Source organism: Papaver somniferum, chromosome 2, assembly GCF_003573695.1.
Source record: "Papaver somniferum cultivar HN1 chromosome 2, ASM357369v1, whole genome shotgun sequence".
NCBI lineage: Eukaryota > Viridiplantae > Streptophyta > Magnoliopsida > Ranunculales > Papaveraceae > Papaver > Papaver somniferum.
The window spans coordinates 9,251,137-9,260,955 of record NC_039359.1 but is presented as its reverse complement, the minus strand read 5'-3'; the positions used below and the strand labels follow the sequence as shown (position 1 = coordinate 9,260,955).

The 9,819-nt window shown below is 36.7% G+C and overlaps 3 protein-coding genes across 4 annotated transcripts; 1 reads left to right on the top strand and 2 right to left on the bottom strand.

Moving 5' to 3' along the window:
* Nucleotides 1-703: 703 nt before the first annotated feature.
* Nucleotides 704-2,875, top strand: LOC113346851 (eukaryotic translation initiation factor 6-2-like). Its single transcript, XM_026590389.1, has 8 exons — nucleotides 704-859; nucleotides 1,127-1,170; nucleotides 1,260-1,356; nucleotides 1,451-1,536; nucleotides 1,638-1,682; nucleotides 1,931-2,061; nucleotides 2,258-2,368; nucleotides 2,487-2,875. The coding sequence occupies exons 2-8, from the start codon at nucleotides 1,161-1,163 to the stop codon at nucleotides 2,742-2,744; spliced, it is 738 nt and encodes a 245-aa protein (XP_026446174.1). The 5' UTR covers nucleotides 704-859; nucleotides 1,127-1,160; the 3' UTR covers nucleotides 2,745-2,875.
* Nucleotides 2,876-2,972: 97 nt separating this feature from the next.
* LOC113346849 (pentatricopeptide repeat-containing protein At2g13600-like) lies at nucleotides 2,973-6,298 on the bottom strand. 2 transcript variants are annotated; one of them, XM_026590387.1, is made up of 2 exons: nucleotides 5,821-6,298; nucleotides 2,973-5,699 (listed from the first exon to the last, which is right to left on the bottom strand). In XM_026590387.1, exons 1-2 carry the CDS (start codon nucleotides 6,001-6,003, stop codon nucleotides 3,225-3,227), a joined length of 2,658 nt encoding a protein of 885 aa, XP_026446172.1. In that variant the 5' UTR covers nucleotides 6,004-6,298; the 3' UTR covers nucleotides 2,973-3,224. The 2 variants fall into 2 exon arrangements, with proteins under 2 accessions (XP_026446172.1, XP_026446171.1); XM_026590386.1 differs by having other exon boundaries at nucleotides 2,973-6,298.
* A 170-nt stretch (nucleotides 6,299-6,468) lies between these two features.
* Nucleotides 6,469-9,477, bottom strand: LOC113346850 (mitochondrial phosphate carrier protein 1, mitochondrial-like). The gene is made up of 6 exons (XM_026590388.1): nucleotides 8,874-9,477; nucleotides 8,000-8,349; nucleotides 7,867-7,910; nucleotides 7,524-7,738; nucleotides 7,283-7,407; nucleotides 6,469-6,993 (listed from the first exon to the last, which is right to left on the bottom strand). The coding sequence occupies exons 1-6, from the start codon at nucleotides 9,033-9,035 to the stop codon at nucleotides 6,915-6,917; spliced, it is 975 nt and encodes a 324-aa protein (XP_026446173.1). The 5' UTR covers nucleotides 9,036-9,477; the 3' UTR covers nucleotides 6,469-6,914.
* Nucleotides 9,478-9,819: the final 342 nt, after the last annotated feature.

The following is a 9,819-nucleotide window of genomic DNA, read 5'->3' as shown; positions in this document are numbered from 1 at the left end:
AAACGGCTGCAAGCATGTTTTGCAGGGTTGTACATATTGGTGCACCAGTGTAATTTCCATGAAAAAGTAGGTTCGAGAGTTTATATGAACAACCAATTTCATGTATGTTTTGTAAGTGTGTACAAAGTGGTGCATATGTGAAAAACTTATAAAATTTTCGGGCGTGTCCAATTTTTTTGTACACACCATATAATGATGCGAAAATTAACTTTTTTTAAAAGGGAAAATCATATAGTCATATGGGTACTCTTTTTGTAGCTATCGAAAAGAGCTTTGCGAATATATAAAATTCGTCAATTTTGGGCGAGCGGTTCGAAAGATAAATCGTTTTTAAATTATTTTTATATTATTTAAAATTTGTGACATCATCGTAAATCACTATGGACTTAATTACAAATATTCAGACTAAATTGTAATAATAAGGGTTATTAATGTATTTTCCATATTTCAAATAAATAATGGACTAATATGTACCTAGTTGAATGAGTTTGGACTAACTAGTATATTTAGATGTGATTTTAGACTAAACCATATGTTTCCCATTGACGCATGCTTGGTGTCCAAGGAGACTACGCTGTCTTTATCTGCCTTCCTCATCCATGACACCACGTGGACGTGAGCACCACGGCATTTCCATCTCACAGTTTCTAAATCAAGATTCTTTATATCAACGGCCAATATTTCGAAACACGGTTAGCGAAGTTAAAGAGGTTAAATACATAGACAAAGGGTTTGCAACTCTTCAGCGGAAGAGGTACAAAAGGCCAAAAACCCTAAAACCTCAACCATTGTAACCTAAAAACACTGATACTGATAGTTCCTCCGTTTTGCTGTTCCCTTTGCTTGGAATTCTACAGAGGTATTACAGTTTCTGAATTAGGGTGTTTTTGTTTGTTTGTTTAAGCATGATAGATTTGAGATTTTAGGGTTTTACATCTGTATGTGTAGAGTAAAGGAGATTTATTTTGTTAATGTGTTTTGAACTTCAAATTTACTGTTCATTTTTGCTTGTTTAAAAGCACAAATTTTGTACTAGTTTTTTTTCTTCCTTTGTGAGTGAAAATCTTATGTTTTTTGGTATCTGTTTCATTGATTTGTTCTTGAATTTGTTGCATGTTTTTATTAGTTGGAAGCTGTGGGATTTAACTTGTACTCTTATCATGGCAACTCGTAAGTTTTGAAGTTGAATTTTGTTAAATAAAATTTGAGTTGGTTCATCTTTGGTAAATGAAGTTATAAACTTAATCAAATTGATGTAGGTCTACAATTTGAAAACAATTGTGAAGTTGGGGTGTTCTCAAAGTTAACCAATGCATATTGTTTGGTTGCAATTGGAGGATCTGAAAACTTTTATAGGTTTGTGTACCAAAATTGCCAATTTATTGTGGATATATTTGTCTTGTTTATTTGTTTGATCGGCTATTCATTTTATTCTTTCTTTTTTTTGTAGTACATTTGAATCCGAGTTAGCAGATCACATCCCTGTTGTCAAAACCTCTATAGGAGGCACTAGGATCGTTGGGCGTTTATGTGCTGGTAAGTATAGCGAGTGTAACTATTACGTCTATTTGAAACCCCTGAACTATCAAATTTTCTCTTTGATACATGCTTGATTTGATGCTTGGTTCTGGTTGCAGGAAACAAGAATGGACTTTTGGTGCCGCACACTACAACAGATCAGGGTTAGTGAAAACCTTTTTGACAGGACATTTCAGTGTCTTGGCTGATTTGATTTCGCACTTATTGTTGTTATCACTCTTCATACTTACTACAATCTTGGTTTCTTATTAGTTCGGTTTCTTATTAGTGATTTGATCTCTTACTTTTTGGTTCACACTTCACATTATTTTATCAACAATCATACATCTGAAAGATCAATGAGCAGAAAGCAGTTCAGATTCCTAAATATTATTCTTCATTTTTGTTTTAGAACTTCAACACTTGAGGAATAGTTTACCAGATGAAGTTGTCGTTCAGAGAATTGACGAGAGACTATCCGCATTGGGAAATTGCGTTGCCTGTAACGACCATGTTGCTCTTGTACATACTGATCTTGATAGGGTATGTGATATATACTCTGTATTGGGGAACTTTGTTATGAGAAGAATTTAATAAAAATTATTTACAATTATTTTAGTTGCCCTACCATAAGCAATTAAAGTCTCTCTTGAATTGTCAAAATACTGACCACTAATATCACTTAGAAATTAGACGAGTATTTGTCGTAACTTTGTGCTGGTTTCAATTATATTATCAGGATACTGAGGAGATTATCGCAGATGTTTTAGGAGTTGAAGTGTTTAGGCAGACAATTGCTGGAAATATTCTCGTGGGAAGTTACTGTACCTTCTCTAACACAGGCGGATTGGTAAGATAAACATGTTAATGTATTGAAAGATATCAATATCTATTTGCTGTTACTAATGTATTGAAAGACATTCTTTTCTACTCTTGTTTGATGTTTTGACTTTTTTGGTCTGAAACAGGTTCATCCCCATACATCCATTGAAGACCTGGATGAACTGTCAACTCTTCTTCAGGTTCCTTTAGTGGCTGGGACCGTGAACAGAGGTAGCGAAGTCATTGGTGCTGGTATGATTGTTAATGACTGGACTGCTTTCTGTGGATCAGACACTACGGCAACAGAACTCTCTGTCATTGAAAGTGTGTTCAAGTTGAGGGAAGCGCAACCTAGTCTCGTAAAAGATGAGATGAGGAAATCATTGATCGACAGTTTCGTTTAATACTTTACTTTGTTTGGACCATCTTTTACTTCTATGTATTACAAGTCCATAATTATCCTATAGTGTGATGAAGTTTACTTTGCGGAGATTTTATCATATTTGAAGAAAATGTCATCCCTTTTTTTTGAGTATCTAAAAGTTTAGAGTTTTACAAGGAATGATCTGCGGCTGTTTTTACAAGGTTTTCTCAGTTTCAATACACTAATAAAGAAATAAATAATCAGCCAACAGAAACTCATTTAAAGCCCCTGCTGAAGGGAAAAATGCTTTGCGGTCTTCATTCAAGAATTATGGTATTGCTTCACTGAACTCTGGATGAAATAACCCAAAAGGCTTTCATTTTTCTGCTAACGAACTAACCTGAAGTTTGTTTAATAGATCAGTTTCAATCAGTCCTTACAAATCCATGGGCAACGAAATGTTTTGGCTGGCCACTGTATGAAGATATAGTTGCTGTTACAAGAATGTCTCCACCCGGTGTTACCAGTAATCTTCACAAGAACAGGTTCCATTTCTGAAATGATGGAAACGATTTGCATCTCGGACAACCAATTCTCTAGCAGTAACAAGAGATGCCAGCTTTATGACACTGTGACAATCAGAACAAATCCTAAGGTTCTTCATCACATGTATTGGCATCCAAGAAGGAAGATGTATTAGTCCAAAAGCTACTGCAAGCTTCTCACTGTGACAGCCTCGATATCGAGAAGAACTGTATTCTTTCACATACTTGCCTGTATCCTCGATCTTCTTAAGAACCTCCTCCACCATCCTATGAACCTCGTTAATTTGTGGGTGGCTTGCGTCATCTGCTGTAAACACATGCACTGTGTTTCCCACTTCAATCCAGCTACACCCTGGATTCTTACGGATTCCTCTGTCTCTCATCATTGCTCTCACCTTCACCACACCATTCAAGTCACCTGTTTCTGCGTAGACGTTAGCTAGCAACACATAACTACCAGAATTCTTCAAATCCAACTCTTGCAAATGTTTGACCGCATACTCTGCTAGCTTTGAATCACCGTGGGTACAACAAGCGCTAAGTAGAGCAACCCAAACAGCTGAATCTGGTTGAATAGGCATCTCTTCGATTACTTTCTTGGCCTCCTCTAAAAACCCCGCTCTTCCAAGTAAATCAACTATACATGTATAGTGTTCAGAACTCCGCAAGATACCATGATTTTTGGTCATAGAATTAAAGTAATATTTCCCTTCTGATACAAGTCCTGAATGGCTACAACCTGACAGCAAACCAATGTAACTTATGTGATCTGGGATGACACCTGATGTTAACATATTTTCGAAAATTTGAACCGCACTTTTTCCTTGACCATTTAGAGCGTATGATGTGATCATTGCATTCCAAGAAACCAGATCCTTATAAACAATCGAATCAAATACCTTTCGTGCTTTCTCGAACTGTCCACATTTAGAATACATGGTGACGATACCATTTGCAACAGAGACATCAGAATCAAACCCACTTTTCACAGCTTGAGCAATAATTTGGTTGCCGAGTCGCAATGATGCAAAATCATTACATGCACCGAATAAAGTTGAGAAAGTTACCCAATCAGGCATTACACTATCTTGCAGTAACATCACCTTGTACAGCTTCAGACCTTCTTCCCAGTGCCCATGTTGTATATATGCAGCTAACATTGAGTTCCATGTTATAACATTTCTCTGTGGCATCTTGTCAAAATATTCATGCGCACTTCCAATGTCGCCTTTCTGAGAATATGCACTGATCATTGCTGTCCATGATATTATATCCCTAAGAGGCATGTGCCTGAAAACATGATTGGCCATCTGAATGTTGTCGCACTTAAAATACATTGTAACAAGAGCATTACTTACAGGAATGGCATAGTCAAGTCCTATCTTGATTGAATGAGCATGGAGCTGAGTTCCAAAACAGGTATATTTTCTACTTGAACAGACTCCTAGTACAGTAGCAACTGTAAACTGATCCGAGGCCACTGCTACCTTTCTCATTTGATCAAATAATACTAAAGCTTCTTCTTCAAATCCGAACTGAGCAAAACCTCCAATTAGAGAAGTCCAGGATACTGTGTTTCTTTCTGGTAAGTTACTAAACACTCTCTTTGCAGTTTCCAAATGTCCAAATTTCGCATACATATCAATCAGACTGCTACCTACAAAAACATCCAGACTTGGTTCAGATCTAACAATCCGAGCATGGATATGTCTACCCCATTGCACATCAAAAATGCTTGCGCATGAGCTAAGAACACTAGCATAAGTCACAGAATTTGGTTCACATCCATGAGAACACATCTCCATAAACATAGAAAGAGTTTTTACTCCGAACCCATGTTGTGATAAGATCGAAATGATAGTGTTCCATGACACAGTGTCACGTTCAGGCATTTGTTCGAATAATTCAATTGCTCGTCCTACTCCGTATGCTTTTGAATAACCATAAACCATATTATTCCAACAAAACAAACTCGGACTCTGAATCCGCCTAAAGACTTTATCAGCTAAATCCACAGCTTTACACTTAACATACATGTCAAGAATAGACACTTGAATAAATGGGTCTTTGCCATATGAAAATTTCTCAACAAGGCAATGCAACACCAAACCTAGTTTCAACAATCGGAGACTGCCACAAGCCTTAATCACATACGAAAACGAATACAAATCGGGACAATAGATATAATCCTTAAACATTATAAAGAATACCTTAATGGTTTCTTCAACTTTCCCATTTTGAAAATAACAAGACATCATAGTATTCCAGGAAACACAATCTCTTTCCGGCATTTCATCGAACAGTTGTCTAGCTTTCTCTATCATACCCAAATCTGACAACCCATTAATCATTGTGTTCCAACTAAAAACATTTGGATTCTCAATTTCATTGAAAACCCGGGAAGAATCTTCAATTAAACCACAATTTGAGTACATATTAAGAAGATGGTTCTGCAGAAAAACTGAAGATATGAAACCAGTAGATATCAAATGACCATGGAGTTTTTTAGCATTTAATATTGACCGTTGCTTTCCACATATTTTCATGGCTTCTGAGAGACTTTGGGAGTACCTCATATAAGATTTTTCTGTGGAGAAGTCTTGGTACAGAGAATTCATGGTTTGTATAACGAGATTTTCTTCGCACGACATGTAACGGACCAGTTTTAGAGACAGAAAAGGGGTTCGGATAATTATGTGCCATGGAAGCTTGAAAATCATAGAGAGAGATATTTCTATAGTGAAACTCCTTCATTTCATTTTTGATGTTTCGTTCCTGAAAAGAAAAAAAGAAGAAGAGAGCGGGAAAAAAGGGAATGGAGGAAGACTAATAAAGCAAAATTTTGAAGGGACTTTAAGAACCGAACCGGAATGGAACTAAACCTGAGTACTAGCTTCACCTGCCTGCATAGAACATACTCATATGAAACACAGAGCAGCTGACAGCCTTGTCAAGCATGGAAGCACTACAAGACCCGGACTATTTTAGCACCTTAAACCTTCCAAAGAACTTTGTTTGATGTAATCAGTAATGGCCGAGGCTTTTACTTCCATCAAAATGCTTCAAATGACCACAATATCATGTCTGTGACTTCTACAAAAATCAAAAAATCGAAAGCGTTCTGAATGAATCAGCTCATTGTTTTCAGTTTCAGATGTTTTCACTGTAATGGTGTTACAATAATAGGTTTACCATCTCAGACTATCAACAATGCTATCATGGATCATTTTTAGATAATTATTTTTGGGCAAAAGTATAACAGTGTTTGATTTTTACCACTAACATAATTACAACTTTACACGATCATTATATAGTACTCCCTCCGTTTCTGTAAACTCTTTCCCAGAAGCGGAGGTAGTACTTTTGTAATAGAGAGCTGTTAGTAACATAAATATTCTATACTATCTCCCCTCACAAAGGTTAGTTATGGCAGGCAAAGAAACCATCACCAGAAACTTTGGGGATTCTTACAAAGTATACCTACTAAAAAACATAAAACTGTAAGCGACTGAAACAAAACTCCGCTAAAAAAGCATGTTCATATAATGAGCTATCTGTTTATACTGTATATTGGGTAAACCTGGAAATCTCCAAATTTTGCTGGTTATTTCACAATGATGTCTTGCCCCCACTTTAGGTTAATTCCGGTGGTTAAGCTTTGTCTATCACCCTTCATAAGCGATAGAGCTGTTTTCGTTGATTCTCCCAGATGACTGTTGAGTTTTGGCACCTCCACTTGTTGGCCTGAAACATTTACACGTTCAAGATTTCTTAATTTTAACAAGTTGGAATATAAATCTGCAAGCCAGGGCAGCTAATCTGTATTTGATCACCATTTCATCGTTCATGCCAAATGGTCATTAGCAGTTAAACGAATTTGATACAATATTTTCTTTATTTACTTTGTGTTTTGTTTTTCGAGATGGCACTGGCAATGAGTTAGCTAGGATATGCTAACTATGAAGAACTATAGTGCGTAAATCGGAATTAAGAAAATATTTGAAATAAAAGCGGTGACGGAAGATGTACTCACAGTCCTGCTAACACTTTAATGCTGTCATATAAAAACCACTGCATAGTTATAACCGGACCAACGAGCATAAACCGAATTGGAAGACTTCTAGTAAACAAATTTAGCAACCCAATTTGCCTCACAGCCTGCATGTTTCAAAAATAGAATTAAACGGGAAACCAAAATTATAAATGTTTGGATTAAAGTAATGCACAAACTAAAAAAGAAAGATTCAGCCTTGGGTGGCATATGTTGAGAGTACCTGTGATATAGTATTTGTATTTTTGTTGTAGAGAGAAGAAACAATGTTGTCTGCAGGATTAGAAACAAATGTACCCACAGCTCCAGCTGCATAACCAGCTGCACATGTCACGGCCAGCTGTTGACCTCTTGAGCACTCTTCCTTTTTTCTTTTAATGATATCCCGGTATAAGAAATCCACAGAATGCTCAAAAGTGGAGAACATAAATATCGAAACTGCATAAACAAAATTTGAATGCGTTCAGATATTATCCTAATTTATCATGTACATACAAATTTGAAATTTCAAATATTAAGAGAATATGTGATCAATTTTGTTAAAGATAGACGAAGTGAGGAATTACATGGAAGATTTCGACCCCAGAGTGGAGCAAGCCCCTTGTAGAATCTGCACATAATAAGAATGATCACCATATCAATACTAATGGAACTTTGCAAGTCAGAGACAAGAATAGAAAAAACTTCCGCATTGCTTACCCTGAAACACCTTCAGCTGCATAGAGCTTTGGAAAGCCATCAACTAAACCTTTTGCGAAGTGGCGTTGCGCTTGGACACGAACTTTAACGGCTTCAAAAGGGCATAGAGCAACATCAGCAAATACTTGGGCAGAAGCACCGCTGAGAAGAAAGATAAGACCTTTATGTTGGTCTACCAATATATCCGAGTAAAACTTCTTAAAGTACTCATAGAGACCGAATCTACATCCACCTTGAAGACCATACCCAAAGAATTTACTGGTCGAACCTCTCCAAAGAGAAGATGAACCTTGATCTCTCCAAAGTGTTTTTAAACCCGAGGAAATACTTCTATACTTGGTGGGGTTCACCTAAATCATAAAATAAGTATATTAAAAACCCTCAAGAATGACAACAGTAGTCTATTAAACATGGCCAAACAATGTATAGTAACAATTCGAGCACTTTTGGCTCAAGCCGCTCAATAAATGTGTTAATTTCGGAGACTCTTTTCCATATATACTTCGATCAACCATCAAAACATTGTTAATTAGGCTTCTGCGCTCTTTCTATGTGCTCCCTGGTTACTATGACACCAGCATTCATCAAACAAACAAGATAATCTAATATGTATTTCCAAGACCCACTAAGTGCACTATGATAGCCCTATTATAAACATAGCCACCAATAAAATCTCTAATTTCAAATGTGTCCCCCCCTATATGAAAATGCAGCAAAACAGAGATAAAAATCATGGAGGTCAACACAAAAACGAAAGGTAATTTTTAGAGTTATTTGCTTAGATTGCAACTTACCAAACAGATCAAATGAAAAGAAACAAAATTGATACAAAATCTAAGAGACAAAGAAAAACAAGATCACAATTAATACGAACCTGCATATTAACTTTCAAGACATCTAAAGGAGTGATGGCTAAATGGGTTGTTCCAGCACTAAGCATTCCTCCAATGGTACAGATCCCATAATATTTCGTAGAGAATTCTTCACAGATTCTCCCATCTATGCCTCTCATTTTTACTAGACTCTTTTCCACCATTTCTTCTTCTTCTTCAGTGCTTATTTTCAAACCCCATTTTCGAACACATGGATCGTTCTTTTTTCAAAACAGCGAAATCATAAAATGAAAGTGAATGTCTGAACTGAATTCACTGAGTAAACTTCAGAACTCCAAGAAATTTGGAGTCTGTCTCGATCCACTGATTTAACTTCGCTAATTAAGTTCTTAACTTTCGAGTTGGGAATTTGAAGGAGTTTCTTCCTCCATGTCACAAGGAGTTTCTCTCGCTTAGAATTCGTCCACGTTTCCTGCGGCAAAAATACAAGGCCTAAAACTGAAGCTGTTTTAGTTAGAAATTAGAACTGTTGGAGCTAAATCGACCTCTTAATCTTTGACCTACCGAACAAAATTAAACCCTAAACCCTCTTTTAGAGTATCGGACTTTGGGTTAGTTCAGAACCTTGGGCAATTCCTATGGCCGGTGACGTAGCTACATAGAGATAAGTGGGTGCACCAGACCAACTTGTTTTTCTATTTCAATGTAAATATGTAAGGATTTCTGTAAAACTTAATGTTTTGTGGGGGCAAAATAGGTATACAAATTAGATTTGACGCGCAATGTTTTACTGTGGTAAAATCGAATAAACGATATAGCATTCGAGGATGCAACGGAAACCTTGGTTGACGTAGTGGTAAATTATCCAGGGACACATGGCAGCATCTGAAGAGTCGTCGAGGTAAAATAAGCCTAAAGCACCGGATCTCTGTGAAGGTCAGACACAGTAATCAAGATATCTACCATATCAATCTAGAAGAGCACCAC

Bases quoted from the DNA above. Each gene is read 5' to 3' on its own strand.
- LOC113346851 (XM_026590389.1), top strand. The intron at 1,357-1,450 runs GTTTGTGTACCA...TTTTTTTTGTAG, and splicing joins GGATCTGAAAACTTTTATAG to TACATTTGAATCCGAGTTAG. The intron at 2,369-2,486 runs GTAAGATAAACA...GGTCTGAAACAG, and splicing joins TCTCTAACACAGGCGGATTG to GTTCATCCCCATACATCCAT.
- LOC113346849 (XM_026590386.1), bottom strand. From the start codon at position 5,969: ATGATTTTCAAGCTTCCATGGCACATAATTATCCGAACCCCTTTTCTG.
- LOC113346850 (XM_026590388.1), bottom strand. From the start codon at position 9,035: ATGGTGGAAAAGAGTCTAGTAAAAATGAGAGGCATAGATGGGAGAATC. The intron at 7,911-7,999 runs GTAAGCAATGCG...TATTATGTGCAG, and splicing joins GCAGCTGAAGGTGTTTCAGG to ATTCTACAAGGGGCTTGCTC. The intron at 6,994-7,282 runs GTGAGTACATCT...TAAATGTTTCAG, and splicing joins ATTAAAGTGTTAGCAGGACT to GCCAACAAGTGGAGGTGCCA.